We start from the raw sequence: 20,929 nt of genomic DNA, 5'->3' as shown, positions 1-20,929 counted from the left end.
GCAACCTCTTGCGAGCACGCGAAGGTGGGGTTGTAGCAAGTGTGCCCCACCCACCTTAGCTTGCTTTCCCGGTAAGAAGGGAGATTAATGGGAAACGGGGCTATTCAATGAAAAACTGAGCACTGGGTAAGTGGAAATTCACAAATGGTGCATTCTGCCTGCTTAAAATGGAAACCACAGTGTTCAGCACGAAGCACGATGAAAATACGTATTGCTGCTAGTTAAATTTGCCAAAATCGAATGGCTTGCCCGATCCAATACTAAATTCAGTGACCACTCTGACTTTCATGGATCATTTAAAACTTGCACATATTTACATGACATCAGGGCACACAGCTTCTTTGGCACAGCAAAGGACACTGGTTAAAAAAAGTGAAAATTTACAACTGTGAATGCATTTGTGTCTCACTGTGACAAGCGACTCAACCTTCAGTTTCTAGGATGAACAAAGAAATCATCTGAGTTGCCTGGGCAGCGGATCTGTGAACTAACTAATTGTGAGTATTTGGCATGTGATTTGAGTAAAGGAGCAGCTTTGGGTGGTCTCTATTGACTTCAATTCCCCTTGTGAAGAATGTTAGCCCTGCCACTGTAGGGCAGTCTACTGAGAGATAGAGAGAGACAACGCAAATATGTTTAAGGGTCATGAACACCTGGACGAGACTGGCATTGCAGGGTGCTGCACGGGAGGGTGGGGCAGGGCGGGGCAGGGTGTGGTGTGGTGTGCTGGTGGAGGGGAGAGGGGGTGGGGCAGAGGGAGATTTAGATGGTGGTGGAGCTCAGCTTCTTCAGCTTCCGTCGCTGGGCCAGGTTGGAAGAGGTAACCGGCTCCAGGGGCCCTTGCTCTGCCTGGGCCTGGTTCAGTGCCTTGAATGTGGCCTTCACTGCAGACTGAGATAAGAGGGAAGACAGGGCAGGTTGGATATTACATTGCAATTTCACGATTTTTCAAAAGTAGAAAAATACTTAGGCAAACATTTGATTTTGCATCTTTCATATGGAGGCATTCGTTATTGATGTTGGCAACAAGCACCACCCAGTTGCTCCATTTAAAATTTTGAATCAACACTTTACTCTTTCATATTCATGACAGGGTATGCAATTTTTTAAATCTTATTTGGCAGTTCACAAAACGACACTACTCAAGTCTGTGTGCTGTGCGTGTGTGTTGTGTCTCGGACTATTGCCATCTTTTAAGTTTAAGTGTACCTGGTATTTGTAATCAGTGAAAGATATTCAGACATGCAGCATGGATTTGGTAGGATTTGACTTGGAAATCACACTCTCTTCAGGAAGGATTTAGGAAGTGCCCTTTGTAAACATTTACTACTGACTAGCGACTAGCCATTACAGAATGACCTTGATTCACTCGATCTTTCCAACAACAGCAGAGTTCCTGGAACAATCACAATTATTTCAACATATCACTAGTAATGCTTTACAAGGCATGTCTTAAAAGCATCACATTAAGACTCATGTGATGAATTAAGTAATGTCATCAAACCATTTATCAAACCCTAACCAACTTCAATTCTTGTGGCTTGTTACCGCACAAGCAGAAATGATCAAGAATTAAAAAAAAGTATGTCGAAGAGACACATTGAAAGGGAAAAGCTTCATAAGTATTGAAGAGAAGAGATTTATCGAGAAGTGTGAACTAGCTAGGGAAAGGGAAGTGATGAAATGTGTGTGTTTGTGAACATATGTTATTATTGCTTTCAGGCTTTGCTTTCTGTATCAACTCCTTAAACCCCATCAAACATTCTGCAATAGAAAATACAATCTATATTGCTCACTGATTTTGCTAAGCCCATCTTGTGTTATATCAGGATGTCAAATTGCACCGTCAGTTTCATTACATCTGAAATATTTATTTTAATTTTGGTTGTGCAAATGCTGAAGAAACCAATCAATAAAATGAAATGAAATGAAATTTGTGATTGTGTTATCAAGGGAGGATGGGGGAGGGAGTAAGGGAAAAGTGGGGGAGAGGGTAGGGTGGTGCCTCTGAGGAGGGGGGAGGGGGGGGGGGGAGTGGGAGCACCCACCTTCACCAGATCACTCTCTGGAGCCTGGAGCCTGAGCTCAGAGAGGAGGTCGATGCGCTGGAACCACTGGTGCTGCAGGACTTGCTTGGTGCTGGGTCGCTGGTACGGGTCCACATGAAGCATCCGTGATATTAAGTCCTGGGAGGTATAAGGAGATACAAGTATACAACCATTAAACACAGTTTGCAGTTTATGTTTCATAAACCCCTTCTTTGACTAGGCAATAAGACAATTCGTTACGAGTTCCCAATTGCTTAGATCTGGACTTTGGTGTGTCCAAAAGTTCTATCATTAAGAAGAATACTGCTTGAGAATGCAGTGTGTGTATTGTAAAGAGTGATGCTATTTCAACAAAGTACTTGCCAACAAGCTTTTTGGATAATACATATTTGACAAGGAATATCATATAAAGGATGCTCTTTTTTTTTTTTTTTTTTTTTTTTGGGGGGGGGGGGGGGGAGGAATGGTTATCTATGGACTTACACTTTGTATGATATTCATTATCATTACCATTTCCTCTCCCCCCCCCCCCCCCCCCTCCTCCTATTTTGGCTGAAATGATGTACACAAGAGAACACATGTGATGACATATTAAAGTCTGTAACTATTCAATTCATAAACAATTGTATGCAATTTAATTTGATTTTAATTTAGACAATTGCTTTTTTGCCCACCTTTATTCAGACACTCTCTAATCAGATTCCTTCGATTTTTCTTAACCCGTTGAGGACGAGTCCCGAGTTTACTCGGGCAAGCGTCTTTGGGAAAGGCCTGTTGTAGAAAAATCAAACCGTCCTCAACGGGTTAATAGCTCACAGAGAAGCCACTGCTCCCACATAGCCCAAGCCCCGTAAGCTATCAGGGCGACCACACTGAGGATAAAATGAACACCCACGACTGATTACAGGGTGTCTGAGTAATCCACCTGGCGTAGGTAGGACTGACCTTTGCCCTGTCCGAGATGTTGTCCCAGTTTCCGCCTTCCATTGACATGAACTTGCCCTCCTGGATGCGGGACAGTATCACCTTGCCTGGATCGTCTGGTTTGTGCACGAAGGGTGTGTAGCTGCATCAGGGAGAAGGAATAGGAGTGAGGCAGATTTTTGAATATGTTTCTGGTTAACTAAAAAAAAAACCCAAACAAACAAACAAATAAACAAACAAAAATTTCCTCCCTGTTATCCTGGGTTTCTCTCTATTATCTTTAGCCCATAAAAAGGCTTGTATCCACAAAGGTAGTTTCAATTTAGTCCATGGCTTATGATAATTTCTTCTGTGCAAATGCTCCTGACAGTTCGCATACGCCAACAGACATCACATAATGACCACGCATTAACAATCACATACAAAAAATATGCCTATTTCATGCTTAGTTCAGTCAATGGACTAAGTTCAAACCTTGGTTTTGATTTAAACCACCTTTATGAATACAGGGCTTAGCTTAAGAGTGTCCTGTTTGCTGTCTCCAAACTCATCACATGAGCAACCGTATAAATCTTTCATATTAAAAGTTAGTTCCTAAACAGTTACTGCAATGATTCTATTCACAGCAATGAGCAATGGACAACATTTGTACAAATTCAGTGGCAGTCCATTACTTTATTAAGACTAAAAATCTCATCATTTTTCATTACCATAATGTGCAATCACAGACACAAAACATGATTTAAAAAAAAAACTCATTTGAATTGATTTTTAGAGGAGTTTTTTGCATTCCAGTTGATAAATGTTATTTTGTCATCACATACCCCTTTTTACACAGTTTGAAACAGACAGGAGAGGTTTGCACATGATGAATACTGTGCATCTTTTCTAGTGAAAATCAGCATGGCTCTGATCACGAGCATTGTAATGCTGCGTTTACACCATCTTCCCGGCGGCCACGGTAGCCCCGTTTGCCTGAAACGTAATGCACCGTGGGTAGATGGGACAATCTCCTGTTTTTTCCCCTCCGTATTCTAGTCCTGTTTGTTCCAGTCCACGCTTCGGTGAACATGTAGCTATCAGACACTGTTCTCACGGCATCTGGTCAGGCTAGACTACACAATATTTTCCGTCACGTACCACTACAGACCGCCTGCAAGTTTTGTTACGGTCTACTACGTGTTGTCAGGCTTTGTTGCGTTCACCCCATTTTATTACAGCTTACAAGGCTTCTCATTAGCACCGGCACTGCCGTGGCAAATTTTTTGGCATCCACGGCGATCACGGCCTGCAACGTTTGCCCTTTTCGTCCCACCGTGTGTTGTCTCACGTCCTTCCCGTTTGTCTACGATGGCCTGAAACGTGACTGCTGTGGCCACCGGTAACATAGTGTAAACGCAGCATTACTGTACCAGGCAAAAAGAAAGCAATCATTCAGCATGTGACATTCATTGCTATGGTATATGCAATGATTGCTATTTAATTTGAAATTGCACAGATCTTAATCATGAAATGTGACCCCTAAGGAGCTGAGCGATGAGAGACTTACCCAGCCAGCATGGTGTATAGAATAACACCCAGACTCCAGACGTCACAGGCTGCATCATATCCTTGCCTCTTCAGCACCTGTTAGAGAGGATACCAACCATCTTTAATAGCACAGTCTTCACAACAGTCACAGCAATGTTTCATTGGTGTGTTACACACATTTTACGTGCCAATGTGAGCACAAGCATATTACACCGATGGTGACAATACCTCATATCTCAATTGGCATGTATTCAAACCCCCCTAGCTCAATTTCGAATACTGTAAAAACCAAAATTGTTTGTTTGTATTTTCATTTTACGAATTTCATGCCATGAAAAAGACCATCAGCTCCAATTCACAAAAATTTCATGCTGCGAAAAATATCTTGCTTTACAGTTAAAAATAAAAATATAGTGACATGAGTTTTAAAACTCTACAATTATCAATGTTATTCCAAAACAGTGTTTCTACATTGATGTTATTTTGCAAGAATGTTGCAAAAATAAGAACAATTTTCACACTCTCTTGAAAATTCATGATTTCAATATAAAGGTCTTGTCAACTTACGGATGTGTATGAGTTCTACTAAGTGAGCACTTTAATGTCACCCATACTACATTAACAGAGTGACACTTGAACAAATAAACATACAAAAAGATCACCTGAAATGATTTAGACAATCAAGATGAGAAAAACTTGTGTATACTAGCATCAGATTATCAATTTACACAATAATTGCTGGAAAACCATTTCCACATATATATATATATATATATATATATATATATATATATATATATATATATATATATATATATATATATATATACATATATATATATATATCTATATATATTTATCTATTTATTTCATTATTATTATCTCTTCTTTTTTTTTACAGCAAACTCTAAATATTGTCTCCAGTGACACAATATGAAACCATTATCACATTGATCAGCAAGAAGCTACATACAAACGAGATGTAGCATATAACAGTAATCAATAAAAATTTTCTGTTTCAGTGTGGACATGTAAATAATACCAATGCCTACCTCGGGAGCCACAAAGTTGGCTGTGTAACAAGGCGTCATCAGCATGCCGTTGTCGGCCCGCATCTGCTTGGCAAAGCCGAAGTCTGCTATACGCAGGGAGCACGGCGACAGGTTCTCATCAGCGTAGAGAATGTTACTTGGCTTGAGATCTCTGTGAACGACCTACGGCAAATCAAACAAACATAGATATGTGACATTACGAGAGCTCTCATCCAACAAAATCAACAAACAACACTAGACACGTGATCGTATCCTGAAAACTCCTAAGAAGCCTGAACAAAAAGTTATGGAAAAAGAGTTGGAATGTTTTCAAGCTTCTACATGGCACTGACTCCTTTATACTACAGTACCACTATCCCCTCTAGCTGGAAGATGAGCATTTTACTTTTACTCTAGGCCTTGGGGCAGTCTGAGAATCACAGCTGACTAAACTGGGGCACTCTTCAGTTCTGTTGCTCACATGCATCACCCGGTACTCCACGATGTACAAAAGAAGTACTGTATACGCCAAATATTTCGCGAGGTTTCTATTTTCGCGAATTTCGCGAGTCATGTGCTATTTGCGAAATTAAAGACACGTGAAAATATTGACTCTGATCCCGATGTGAATGTGACGTACGCATGTACATTTCTCTGTTCAGTACAGGACTCCACGATCGCGAATTTAACCATTCGCGAAATTGTCGGCAATTTCCGATTTGCGAAAATTTAGACTCGCGAAATATATGGCATATACAGTATTCTATGGCCTTACTGATATACAGACAAAAGAAGCATTAGAAGTCCTAGCTGTTTTCTTGTATCCTTCTATCCAGCTAGAGAAAGGCAAAGGTGATTAATATAAAAGTGTGTGCTACAATGCAACAAGATCACAGATATCCATGCACCCCACAACATCTTGCATATGAGATCTAATACCTACTTGTCACATCACATGAATAATGTGTGTGAGCACTGTGGTGTAGTGGATGAGACTCTTTTAACGGAGATCCCAGACTCAAATAATGCCCGGTGCATACAGCACTGGACAAGATATTTTACACTCTTGACCCACATGTGTGCACCTCATACAGAGACATGGTCCTAGTTACCAGTATGCAATGTTCTTTTGCATGGCAGTGCTAGAATTTGTCGTTGCACTGTGCTTGTGATTATAATCATTATTATCATCACCATCAATATGGTAATCAATGTCACTAAGATTGTGTATTTACAGTGTACATGTAAACATCCAGTAGTTTTTGATGTGCAATGCTTTAAAATGGAGATCTGGAGTAAATTCTGATGTGGTATATTTGCATCTCAAAACAGTATTAATTATATCTCACAGCCTTACTTATTTCATGTGACCCCAGAAAATATTTGGAGGGGGGAAATATAACTCCCAAGGGACTGTCAAGTGTTATATAACAATAACAGACAAGACAATAATCGTCATATTATATGTCCTGAATAAACATCATTTCATTCTTGACCCATAAGCAGCCAGTAAAATTCTGGAATTATGTTACCTGATGTAATCACACTGCTCTCAATATAACAATCTCAGATCCTTGCTCCATTAGTCATGTGACCACAATACGACAATTCATTAACCAGCATTTATGTAGACCATTTGACATAATATCACAGAACTTATAAAACATAAGACCCATAATCCCTGGGAAGTTGAGGGTCAAAGTTCAACTCACCCTTTGCTGATGAAGGAAGTCCACAGTGCGCGTTACAGTCAGCATGATCTCACAAGCCTCCCGTTCCGAGAGAAACTTTTGCTTCAGCAGTCTGTCCAGCAGCTCTCCACCCCGCATCAACTCCATCACCATGAAGACACTCTTGCCGTCGTCAAACACCTGTTGCCATGGAGACAGAGGATACTAGCAGTGAGCTAAGTGGCCAATCATCCCTCGATGAGAGAGCAATTGCACTCCATCCATCTTGATCGGATTCTAGTTATGACATTTCGCTACTACTCTTTTCAGACATTGACAAATATTTTTTCATAATTTTTTTCATGGCAGAATATTTTTACCTGAGCCCACACAGGTACAAAAACCAGATGATAGGAAGACATTCGATATCACTTCCTAAGCGGTGAGAGAACGTACTGGTAGCTACCACCACCCTTTGTTATCAATCAACACAAACATTTTACAGAATCTGATGAACTTCATGCCTGACTTTGCAAATCTATTTGAGATGTCATTTGCTGAGAACTTGGCAGGGTTTGAGGGTTCCCAAAGGGACACACACTCTTGAAACCAGTGTGCTAGATGTTACACTACACAGCAAATAGCTCTATTCTAGTTCATGGAATACACTAAATACCAACGAAGGAGGTTTAATAATCCCTCATCTCCATTTATGCACATATTAAATCTAATTAGATACATAAGTACCATCTGGTTCCACTTCTCTTGCTCCATCACATATCCTCTCTTCAATAGAAAACAAAACCAAAAACAAAACCATTGGGATTTTTCCCCCAAGGATGATGATGATGCCTAAGTCCAAGCGAAAGACTCACATCTCTTAATGTGATGATGTTGCCGTGGTGACCGTATCTCAAGAGGATCTCAATCTCCTCCCGCACGTCCTTACTCGACTTCTCGATGATCTTCACGGCGTAGTCCTGGCCGGTGGCCTTGTGGGTACAGCGCTTGCAGACTGAGTAGGAGCCCAGACCTATATCCTGCAAAAAATTCATATGGCGCATAAAGGCAATATGTCACCATGGCAACAAGTGCATGGATATTGTACAGTCACAGTAAGAAAAAGGAAAAGTGTACACAAATAGATTTTATTTAAATATCAGAATCACAACCACAAACAATAAAAACTGCCAAAGAGAAAAAGAGTAGAGATTTATTTTGCTTGAACCAAAGGCAACATATGAATGATATAAGAAATTAACAAAAAGGCCTAAAGAAACGATGATGCACAATAAGATGCTCATTATAACAGGTGAAAGACAAAATTGTAAAAAATTGGAGATTCTACATATATATGCATGCTAACTACATATATAAGTATGCTAAAACAAACTAAAATATAGTGTGCCATTTGAAATTTCTCACTAAAAAGAGAAAGAAACACATTAACCTCATATACCAAAAACAAACAAAACACACAAACATGCTCATTGGCAGCTCGGAAATCAGCAAAGGAAACTTACTTCTTGTAGATCATACTCGTCGTGAATGGACGATATCCTTGCATGCTTTATCGGTAGCTGAAACACAAGACATATAGACAAGAAAATAAAGGAAAATTTTCAGTTAAAAAATTGCAGATATCTGTTTTCTATTATAGGTCAGTGGGTCAAATGTTCAAAACGAGAATGAACACATTTCTGGTCTCAAATGACAATCACAGAGCAATTCCTGCTATTGTACCTGATTCTTTCAATTCTTACCTGCCATGTGCAAAATCAACCATGAATTGGTATGAACCATGTGTTTATTTGTGAAAGTGATCAGAGTTGATTATATTGTACCATACAGGAACAATAAAATGAAATGAAATGAAACAATAGGCGATGCCAGGCTTATGCAGAATATTTGGAAAGGAAAAATATGAAAATGTTTTTCAACTTGTCATTCAAAAAAAAAAAAAAATTCCCCCCCCACTCGATTTGGTGTATGGTTTTTGTCTTGCCTCAGGTAATAGGCATGTCACACTTTCTGTACCCTTTGAATAGAAATTATACAAAAAGAGTACTTTTCAATCCTTCTATGGAAACAAAAAATCTATGTGACAATAGACCAGTTTGTAATTCCACTTTGCGCACGAGCAGAAAAAGGTCATTTGTACCAACAGGCATTTTGGTTTATCAATTCACTGAGACAAGCATCTGTAATGTGATGATTATTCATGTGATCCTTATCTTAATAGTGCTTGCCAGCACATCCACTTGACAGCAAGCCTGGTATTTGGCAATATCAAAAGAAAAAGGTTGTTATTGCATTCAATATGAAACAATGAATTAGATGCCTACTAAAGTGTCAACTGACAGACTATTCTGGTCACCTGATCTAAACACAAGTTCACACTTTGTTTGAACACAAATTCCATAAATTGTTATGTTGGGCAGCTTATGCATCATACCGCTTTGAAAACGAGTGATGTGCTTAACCAACTGAGAAAAAAATAAAGGTCATTTCTACCAAGGTGTACATGAGCTAATTACGAACTGGCTTATTTTTTCAGTTAAAATGAATAATGAGAGTAGTGCCCATCGCAGATATTCATTAAAAACAATAAGCTCTTTGCCAGTGGGATCTTGACGTATTTTCCCAAGGATAATCTAAAAAGTATTCATCCAAAAACAGAAAATCATGACAAATTCAATGATGGTTTACAGCTATAGCTCTGTTTGAATGAAAACCATGTCAGCATTCATCATCATCATCAACACTATCATCATCATACCGGTTTTTATCCTGGTCTGTACCCCATAATGGGGGTGGCCAGAATCACCTCATAGCTCTCACATTAACAGCTCTCACACCTTCTTGCCATCTCTCCAAATTGTGACAGCCTCCTTTCTTAAGGGGTGTGTACAGTTCTGGTCGAGGTGAAGATTTAGCTTTGAACGTTTTGTGAGATATTCAGAAACCACTCTTTGAGATGGTAAAGAGCATGCAGTTCTAAGGGGTATCAAAAGTGTATTCGACAAAAATCGGTTTTGAAATGGCTGAGATATCCAAAAACAAGGTGAAACAAAGAGATCCTAATAAAGTTGTAGCATGTTGCCTTTTATTATTAGCACTTTTTGGGATATCTCAGCCATTTGAAAACCAATTTTCATCAAATAAACCCTGATCCTTCTTAAAATTACATGCTCTTTCATATTTCATAAAAGGCTTTTCATAATCTCACTTAGGAATGTTCAAAACCTGAATCCCTACCTCAACCAGTACTGTACAGTCCCTTTAATCCAACCCTCCCCAGCTCTTCCTCAAACTGTCTCTTCCACATATCCTTTGGTCACCCTCGCTTTATTGGCTCATTTCTCTCTCGGTATTAATATTTGTGTAAACTCAAGCAATAGTTTACAATGCAGCATCATCCCTAGTTCACATTTGAACTGCCTCCCATGACACATGTACATAAATTACATTTGGACATCTAAACTGCACAGAGTGCCAATAATAAAAAGGATGTCATACTGAATGTTTTGCTCTGAAATTCACAGCAAATTTGGGGTGGCGCCACTGCCCTGTACAGGCTTCATACCAGTCACACGATTGACATTAACACCTCCACTTCATCAAACAGCCATGGATCTAATCCGAAAGTGGGAGACGGAAATGATTCAATGAGCAATTACACAAAACCAAGGATCAATTCCATGGCTAGGGATACAGCTGTATCTACCTTACTCACTTTATCCACATATAAAATGACAACATAACTGCATGATTAATTGGGCAATCGAACAGCCAAGGATCGACTCTTGTCTGTTATTGATATCCACAATGCGCTTGATTTACAGCTTGTGAAAGTTGACAGTGCCAAGACACTCTTCATACTATATCACCATTAACCACACCTGTTATAACAGTGCTGCAGGCTCTATTTGTTGTTGTTGTAATGTACATGCCAGTTTTCTACGTAATTCAATAGGCGTCAACAGGATCTTAGGTATATCTTACAAGATGTCAAACCACGAACAAAGACAGAGCTGTTTTGGCTTTACAATTGGGACTCTACTTGCATGGGTTTTTCAAATCTAGAATTTTCCAAATTTTGTACTTTAAAGAACTAATAAATCCCCAAACAAACCCCAAAACATAACTTTATTCTGTATTCCATTGTGTTTTTTTTAAAGGATGAGATTCCCATGCCAGAGACATGATGGCCACATGACTTAAAGGGAGGGTACAGTATCGGTTGAGATGGGGCTTCAGGTTTCCAACGTTTTTTTATCATAATTTCTTTGAGATAATGAAATGACCTCTTACGAAATATGAAAATCATAAAATCTTAAGAGGAATTTAAAGTTTACTGGATGAAAATTGGTTTCGAAATGGTTGAGACATCCAAAAACAAAGCGATCCTAATATAAATATCCCACCTTTCATTACGATCACTTTGTTTTTGGATATTTCTGCCATTTCAAAACTGGTTTTCATCAAATAAACTTTGAATTCCTCTTAAAATTGGATGCTCTTAAATATTTAATGAAATGCTTTCTAATCATCTTGCAAAAAGTTAAAAGCAGAATCCTCACCTCAACCAATACTATACCACCCCTTTAATCCTAAATGCACTTTATTTACAATCTACAATTTACAGTTATTCACAATCATGTTGGGGTGCTTTCTTCCCTGATTGGCAAAATGTCAGTAAGCAGAGATTATCTAATCCCCTAATCCACATTGTGTTACCAAGGCCTCCATGTTGGACTGAGGAACATTGCTCCACCTGGGCAGGCTTGCTAACTTTACCTGAAGGTCAAATTTGGCTGCATTACTGAATGCTGATAAAACAGCACTATGGCAAGTTAGACTAATATGTCTGGGTACACAAAAATGGTTCAACAGCCTATACAAGATGTGCACAGCATGGCCTGTCTGTTGAGATCCTTACATTCAAGGGTCATATCTTTCTCATAATTTGCACAATTTGGCTCACATATTCATCAACTGTTAAGAAACTTGCTTGCTTTCAAGCAACTTCTTCTTGGGGTTTTATCGTTCCGACAAAATTACCCAATGCAAATCTCTGCCAAAGTAGCAAGCCCGCTGGGTGCAGTACATGGCATGTTTATGCAAGGCTCAACATTTGAGGTGGTCTTGTAGTGGACCAAGGCCACTAGAAATTAATGTTGGGCTGACAAATGTCCAAAAATAGTTATCATTTGGTGTCCCGATCGGGCAACTGAAATTGGAAATGAATTTATTTCAGGCCACTACATCTCTCTTTTGAATCACCAAAATGTCAAATTCAAATATTTTAGTGGCCCTAACGGGGCCATCGGAGCGAAAAGTTAGCGTCGAGCCTTGGCTTAAATACATGTACAATGTACTATGCGCAGAAAACAAAACAAAAATAATCATGATAGATAAATAAACATTGCACGTACTGAAATAAGTGTGCTCAGTCTACAGTCTACAGACATATCAGCATCTTTCAATCCAGTGAGACTAATACATTTCAGTGTGGCACTGCAGTGGAAGCCTACCACCCGAGACTGTGGGAGTCGAGGGGTTAATTCAAGAAGACCAGGGCTCACCTGTTCCTTTGGTGATGCGTGTGAGTTATTCATGGCCGCATCCCTCTGGGCTTCCTCCACTAGGACCGGGTCCACGTAGCTGAAGCCCCGGAACAGCTGGTGAGCCCCCGCGCTGGGTGGCACGGCTGGCGAATCTGGGGTCGGGGCACAAGGGAAGAGATGGCAAGGGAGAAAGTTATGTAACTGCCTCGGGTGTAAGAGAAAATGCAAAGAGTTTGCACCTTCCAACAGGACGGTTTTATGCATGAACATCGTTAATAAATCGTCGTCTAAGAATGAGAAGGGCATTAAGTTGCCTTGGACACTATGGGTTTAGTGGCAACTTAACACCCTTATTATTCTTCTTGCCCGACGAAATCTTCACAAAATTGGGAGGGAAACGAAAGAGGTACCCGTGCTAGCTTACTCTGTGTATTCACCAACTCTAGATCATTCCACATGCGACTGTTGAAAACAAATATGATTTAACAAAACAAACAAACACAGAAGAGATAACTAGTACGACTACATACAAAATAATATCTAATGATGAATATATAGCACATAACATACAGTGCGTAAGTCCCTATGTGCTCAAGAATAGGAAAGACTATAATAGAACGTACAAAATTTGCACCGGTACTAAGTTTCATGTTTGCATAATCTGTAAAAAGATGAGCTTTCATGGCAGATTTTAATTCATTTATGTTAATAATTTGCCTTAGATTCTGAGGTAGATAATTTAATAAAGTAGAGGCATTAAATGTAAATATTAATTCTCTATAAAATCTGGTACTTCTGTTTGGAATAAAGAAGAAGTCTTTGCTTTTCAAATGCAGGTTCCTTTCTGTTCCTTTCCTTACAATTAGGCAGCTCTAAGCAGGTGTTAGGGAGTTTTCGATACACGACGGGAGGACCGAGAGTACGCACAAGCAATCAACTGTGACGGACACTCAAACTCCCGTCCCCATATCTAAGCAGTTTCGCTTTCCTGTTAGGACAGACGCGTGGGAACAAGATCGCTGATTGGCTGGCTGTCTGGCTGGCTCACTCCTACCCAGCATGGGGACCGAACGCTATTTTGGCTGAGTACCGTACTTGTTTTCCCCAGGATGGGACGTTTCTCGGATTTGATCATGTGCAGAAGCAAATTTTGCACGCGACACGCTCAACTACCGGCTACGTCGTGCTTGCGAAAACTCGCTAGTATCCTAAAGGGTCAGGGCTGATTGATACCACAACCATCTCATTCAATCGTGACTACAGGAAACTATTACTACACTCATTGACAGGAGGTAGCTAAGATGGTGGCTTACCCCTCGGGGTCCTGGATGTGAACTCCGTGTCAAAGTAGTGAACGATGTCGCTGGTTGGGATGGCGGGTCTGAATGGGGGCGTCTGGTCCTTCTTCCTCAGTTTCTGCGTGCAGGGAGAGGCAACAGATAATGGCACTCACTTATGTAGCATCAAGAGGGGTGTTTCACATGCAAACTTTTATTTGTTGTTAGTAGTGCCATCTTATTGAGTGCTTCACATGACCCTGGCCTGGCATACAAGAGTGAGAGGGCAGAGTAGTGGCAGACCACTTTAAGAAACACCTTGTGTCACGTATACCTTTTGCGGACCTTTTTTTTTTTTTTGAAGTCATGTTGGGTAAATCATGTGGAAGTGGTATTGTTCACAAACACACCTTCGGTTAGTTCTCAGTAATAAGCAGCAGCAAATGATTCAAAACATCTACACCTGATCAATGCCTTTAAGATCAAATATCAAATATACATATCTGAATAAACTTTGAGGGAAAAAAAAACAGCAAAATTGATCCACCGAGTAACAGGATTTTTCCTACTAAAATTATCATCTTGTCAACATTAAATAATTAGCACCTTCCATTTTCCTGCATATCTAAAACTGGAGAAAAAGTAGATGAGACTAACTGAATACATTACATCTGCACAAAATCAGACAGAAATATTAAAAAAAAATCACCAAGTGCATGAAGAAACAGGAACTTTGGTCTTCTTAATTGCATTGCCCACTTCTGGATCATTTATATATTTAGCAATTAAAGCAGCCTTTGAAAGTTTTGTAACTGAAAGAAATAACTATACATGAACAACGAAGAAAGAAAGTTTTGTAGTCTACTTTATAAAAATCAACAATGAACTCTGAACAGTATAATATAAAAATATGTCAACAAACCACAGAAATGAAATCTCTGGGACTACTGGGGTTAAAATCTTGGTAAGTCTGTATGGAGAATGCTGTAAAGCCAGAAAATTTCCCTTGCATGAAATTGTTGCAAATTTGGCAAGGAGCCAGGATTTGCGAAATTAAAATGCATGTGAAGTTCTTGCATACACCTGTCTGTATTGAATGCAATTGGCAATATGCAAAAATTGCATGCTGCAAAGAAGGCTGGTGCCTCCATTTCAGGGGGAAAAAATATCATGCCACGCATGTATCTGGTTTTCCAGTATCACTGGGGGTGGTCTTTACGGGGACTGTCCACAGGGGTAGCTGCCCATGGACTGTGAGTGACTTACATCCCAGTCAATCGTGGAGAAGAAAGGGTGCGTCTTGATGTCGTTGATACCGTTGGGCCCCGCCCCGAGTCGGTTCTGTGGGTTCCTCTTGAAGAGCATCCTGAGCAGACTCTGGGCCTCGGGACTCAGGAACTGAGGCATACCAAGTTTGGCCCTGGACACATTATAAGCAACAACAATCAACCACAGTTTCAGTTTGATCTTATTTCTGCATATTTCCATGAAAACCATGCATAGTTTATGGTACATGAACAGTGTATTTTGAACAAAAATGCACATAATGAATTCACAATAATCTTTGAAAGTATCTTAACGAGTACAACAAAATCGACAAAATCTGCAATACACTTACATGTATTTCCAGTCCGAGAGAGAGAAAAAAAAATGCAGGAGTCTGCCATTTTTAGCAAGTGCTTGATAATGATAACGGCCTCAGAAAATAAAAAAATAAACATAAAGAAACATACACAGGATGGGCAATTTCTCATTGAAACTTGAATTGAACTAAATCAATTAATTCAACAATCAGAAGCAAGCGGGGAAGAGAGAGAGAGAAAAAAAAATATCCCCAAGACAAACACTTCAGAGCAATATCCTAAAGAATTTCAAAAATCTCTAGGACATGGAAACAGCACTCATCCCAGCTCCTTGAGAAGGAATGAAGAACATCTGCCTTGATGTATTTCAGTAACTAGTCAAAGCAATGTGCACTTCTCAAGCAAAAAAGACAACTTCAATTCACATTTTCTCAGTATCGTACTATATTGATATCACAAATTGTTGTAAAGCTCAATCAAGAAAGAGCAATATATGCAATTAATATTTCCGCCTTCACTGAATCCACATTCTGTCGAGGGGACATCTCCCCTTTAACAATTCTTCCGCTTCTGCATTGATTCCTGCTTTTGGTTTCTATAGATGGAATATGACCCTCTGCCGTTTATCCCACAGATCACTGAGATGTCAATTACCAAGTTGATATACAACTGTGTTTATGGCATTCCCACACATCTGACTGACATGTGTGTGTGTATGTGTATGGGACTAAAGGGGTCAGTCAGCCATGGGGTCGGTCCGTAGTTCTCACTTTAGAATCATGGCCATGGTCTCCTTCCTGTGTGCTCCTTGAAAGGGTAATGAACCGGTGAGCATCTCATACTGGGGAGACAGGATGAAAGAGAGAGAGAGAATTGTATTATACACACAGAGATCACCATAGAGAGAGAGGAGATACTGTATAGTGATATATTACAACATACATGTATGGTGATACTGCAGAAGTGGACATTTTTGCGATGTTGAAATTTTCGCGCATTTCGCACAATCAGAAACTAGCGCGAAAATAAAAGCACGCGAATATTTTTGCCTGCCATATGTTGCAGTAGTTGATGTCTTGATTCTGTGGAATTAAAAACACACAGAAGTCTTCTTGACCGGCCGAGTGCGAAAATATCCACTTTTACAGTATAACTGTACCAGGACAATCACCCCCCCCTCCAAAGATGATCATACAGTACAAGTTAGAAAGGAGATAATGTATAATGATATACGTGTATATTACAACCTATACGTATGGTGATAAAACCGTATCAGGACAATTAACCCCCATGGACAATTCGAGATTATGGTTAGGTTTAGGGTTAGATTTTGGGCCAGGATTAGAATTGGGTTCAGGTTCAGGATTATGATTAGGGTCAGGGGACGGGTCTGGGGTAATTGTCAAGGGGGTAATTGTCCTGGAACTAATATTATATGGACTGCTAAGACTGCTACAAAATGAAAGGGAGAAATATACTATGATATATACATATTATAGAGAAGTGATGGAGAACATATAGATCACCATACAGCACAAAGGAGAGAGGAGATATAATGATATACAACATACTTCTGTGACGAATTATATGAACTGCAAGAGACATATTAAAAGGAGAGGGAGAAACATATGATGTATGTTTACAGAGAAGAGACAAAGCGAGGGAGAGACAGAGTATATGAGATGTGTTTAGAGAGAGACAGAAAGATATATGAAGAGAAGAAAGATTGAGAGATGGAATACATTAGTTAACAGAGTAAAAGACAGGATCCAGGACAGAGAGAGAAAGAGAGAGAGAGAAACAGGACTAGAGAAGAGGAGAGAAAGAGATATGTCAAATATGCACAAACAAAGCAATTATAAATCAGACCTTAATGGTGCTTCATTCAATACATCAATGTGTCTGTGCAACTGGAAATATAGCTTAATATAACCTGGCATATATATCTCATATCTCCTTCCTGTTTGACACATCCTCAATGCAGTCTCATACAAAACAAACATTTCCATATAAATTGATAAAGCATTTGGAGCATTTGCAGTGCAGCCTTCAGCACTGCCCTCACAACGACATCGGGATGGATTAGTAAAAATTGTAATAATCTGACCTTTGACCTTCTGACACTGCTATGTAGCTGAAAGTGTCAAGACTAATAGTAACATTAGCAACCAATGAGGCATGCCCCCATGGGTGTCAAGCGAGAATTAACACAGAGAGTGTCCACATGAAATGTGCTCAGGGACAGGGATTGGTGTGATGTTGAAATTCTTTCATCACTTTGACTACTCATTATTCTATCAATCTGCAATCACTGTATTTATATAATCCAGCCCTAATAAACAACCATTTTACTACACATACACACACATGCACACACACATTACACACCCATACACACAAGCACTCATGCACACACATTTCTATTATGGTAACACATTGCTTTACATGTGGCAAAGCGGTAAGTTGTCAAATAAAGCCTTTTTTTTTTTTCCTTTGCGATCAAAGGTTAGGGATGCACTTTATACATGACAGAGTGCACCTCAAACACAAGATTTCACGGTAATCGGCAATTCTGCTCAGTCATCCATTTTGCATTTCCTGCATCTGCCGAGCATGTACAAACTGTCTTTTTCCTGTCCCTAACATGTGTTGTAAAGACAAGTGTGTTTATCATTGTTACTACTGCTATTTCCTTAGGGCACATCACCTGTTCAAATTGATCTGTGTTTCACCCCGGCTCTCATTAAAGGGACTATGCAGTGCAAATTATGCATGTTGTCTTGTACAGATTCATAATAAATGTACCTCAATCATCACTTATGTGGCCAAAGGAATATCTACGTGGATATATGTGCCATATATTTCATAATAATTTTTCTATATTTCTTATGATTACTTGGATGTGCCCCTAAGAAACCTTCCAAACCAAGATTCTGTCAACGGCATCATTTGTCAATCACTTGCAAATTACAAATTACAAATATGATCACTGTAAAACGAGGAATTTTCGTATGCATTTTAATTTCGCGAATTTCGCGAGCGCCAAGATTCGCGAAATTAAAATGCACACGAAAGTCCTTGTTTACACTATACGCATTGAACGCCAGTGGCATTTCGCGAAAATTTCATGCCACGAAAAAGGCTGTCGGCTCCAATTCGCGAAAAATTCATGCCGCGAATATATCATGTTTTACAGTAACAAAAAAACAATGCAATGCACCTAGACTGAGCATAACTTCCATGTTTCCAAGCAATGTCTATTGTAAATCATATTAGTCACACGGAGACAAAAAAGTTATCTTCACTCCAGGGTAAGGTGCATTCTAATGTCTTGTCTTTTATTAATCATATTAGTAGTTTATCATGACTGAAATATGATGTCATTGACAGAATCTTGGTTTGAAAGGCTTTCATTTTCTTGGGGGGGGGGGGGGGGTGGTACCAAAGTAATCCATAGAAAAAATATGATCAAAATCATTATGAAATATACAGCGCATACTCAGATATTCATTTGGCTAACTAAGTTATATTGAGGGCAGGGTATCATGAATCAATATAATTCAACATGCATTTGCGTTGCACAGTTCCTAAAGACATTTCGCATTGAAAGGCTCTGCTGAAAAGCCAGTCGCCTTCTCTCAACACAGATCTTAGGTAAACAGGGAGAAAAAAAATGGCGTCCGATTACAGGCCTGGTTGTGCAACAAAGTCGCAATGCACTGATCACTTCATTAATTCTATCAGTGACTGTAGGCTTATGTGTCTGTGAATAAATGAATGATATTGTGTATGATACAAGTACAGAGAACCTGTAAATGTATTCAAAATTCTAAAACACAAACAAGCATTCGACTGCTAGCTGATCAAATCTTATTTCCTTGACAGGATGAACTCAACATTTGTGCACCTTCTGTATATCATGTATCAATCTCTGAATACAACGTATCTGCAGTACCAGCACATATGTGACATGTTACCGCCTCATTAGATTGAACACATAGTTCATAAAACATTTATGGTTATGCAAGGATCTTTCTGCCAGGCTTGAATTAAACGGAAAATATGAACGACTCAGGATATTATCTGTAATATTGTCCATGTACTCAACAAAATGTAGAGGATGAAGAACACACGTGCGACAGAAGAGCTTAAATCTTTCACCCTTGGGCTGGATTTTGCCAATGATCAACCTGTTCAATGCAACAATAGCCAGTGAGGCTTATAACTGCCAGTATATTATAGAAACATGAGACTACAAAAGGTCACTGCACACTACATGGCTTCACCAACATACATCGGTCATACGACCTAGTAACCGGAAGTGTGACATCACCAGTCTTGCCAATTTCCGGTTGCGAAGATTTCACATATCAAATTATACTAGAGTATATTACTAAGGTTATGCTTTCACACAATCAAAGTGCACATGATACTGAGTGGACCCATCGCGTAGTGTGCAGTGTCAAGTCCAGCGACTGGTCATGCGACCTGGCTCGCCTCCAGAGTTGCACGATGGTCAGGTCATGTAGTGTGGGGTGGGTTTAATAAAACTAATGATCTATCTACCAAGGTAAATTTAAGGAGATCTTTTGATGAAACCTGCCCATGAAATAACATAGCCCACATACAACATACAGCTGCAGAATTAAAAAAAAAAAAAAAAAAAATCAGGGAACGTTTTTCAATAATGGTAAAGGAGGATTTGTGAAGGGTCACACACTTGTGTTAGGGAGGGCAGGCAAAAGGGTGAGGTTCTTTGAATGGGGCTGGGAGCATAAATATTGGGATAGGGATTTTCCCCATCCCTTGATGTCTTCAAGAAGAATCTGAAGACTTTCCTTTTTCATGCTAATCTGTGACTGAATTTTGTTGTGAAGTGCTGTGAAACCAGTCATTGACTGTGTAACGGCGCTATATATATGATCCGATTGTATTGTATTGAATTGTATTGAATTGTATTGTATTGTATTGTATTGTATTGTATCGTATTGTATTGTATAAAACGGTGCTAGGGGTGTAAACTGACCATGAGGACTCCAAATGACCACCAGTCAGCGGCCGTGGTGTGGCCCCGCCTGTTGACCACCTCCGGCGCCATGTACTCCACCGTGCCGCAGAAGGAGTAGGTCTTGCCATCCACAGACTCCTTGCTCAGACCAAAGTCGGTCAGTTTGATGTGACCCGAGGCGTCCAGGAGAATACTGTGGAGAGAACGTAAAGGACAGCCAAGTTGGAGGCGAACTCTTTAGGAAACTGATGACATTCCAAAAACACTTCAAAATAAATGAACAGGCTA

The 20,929-nt window shown here is 39.6% G+C and overlaps 1 protein-coding gene across 1 annotated transcript in view; it reads right to left on the bottom strand.

Moving 5' to 3' along the window:
* Window positions 1–762: 762 nt before the first annotated feature.
* LOC139737141 (ribosomal protein S6 kinase 2 beta-like) overlaps window positions 763–20,929 on the bottom strand; it is a 115,309-nt gene continuing 95,142 nt past the window's right edge. The window contains exons 8-20 of the mRNA XM_071647819.1: window positions 20,660–20,834; window positions 16,404–16,474; window positions 15,317–15,470; window positions 14,087–14,189; window positions 12,792–12,925; window positions 8,727–8,783; window positions 8,079–8,243; window positions 7,246–7,404; window positions 5,555–5,716; window positions 4,522–4,598; window positions 2,994–3,114; window positions 2,049–2,186; window positions 763–891 (exon numbers count right to left, since the gene is read on the bottom strand). Of these exons, the coding sequence (XP_071503920.1) occupies window positions 763–891; window positions 2,049–2,186; window positions 2,994–3,114; window positions 4,522–4,598; window positions 5,555–5,716; window positions 7,246–7,404; window positions 8,079–8,243; window positions 8,727–8,783; window positions 12,792–12,925; window positions 14,087–14,189; window positions 15,317–15,470; window positions 16,404–16,474; window positions 20,660–20,834 (1,645 nt within the window). The remainder of the gene's footprint in view (window positions 892–2,048; window positions 2,187–2,993; window positions 3,115–4,521; window positions 4,599–5,554; window positions 5,717–7,245; window positions 7,405–8,078; window positions 8,244–8,726; window positions 8,784–12,791; window positions 12,926–14,086; window positions 14,190–15,316; window positions 15,471–16,403; window positions 16,475–20,659; window positions 20,835–20,929) is intronic.

This window comes from Diadema antillarum, unplaced genomic scaffold, assembly GCF_040938485.1.
Source record: "Diadema antillarum isolate AM-2024a unplaced genomic scaffold, OU_Dant_1.0 seq00000682_RagTag, whole genome shotgun sequence".
Lineage (NCBI taxonomy): Eukaryota > Metazoa > Echinodermata > Echinoidea > Diadematoida > Diadematidae > Diadema > Diadema antillarum.
The sequence above is the reverse complement of the archived record's forward strand: the minus strand, read 5'-3'. Positions and strand labels throughout refer to the sequence as shown.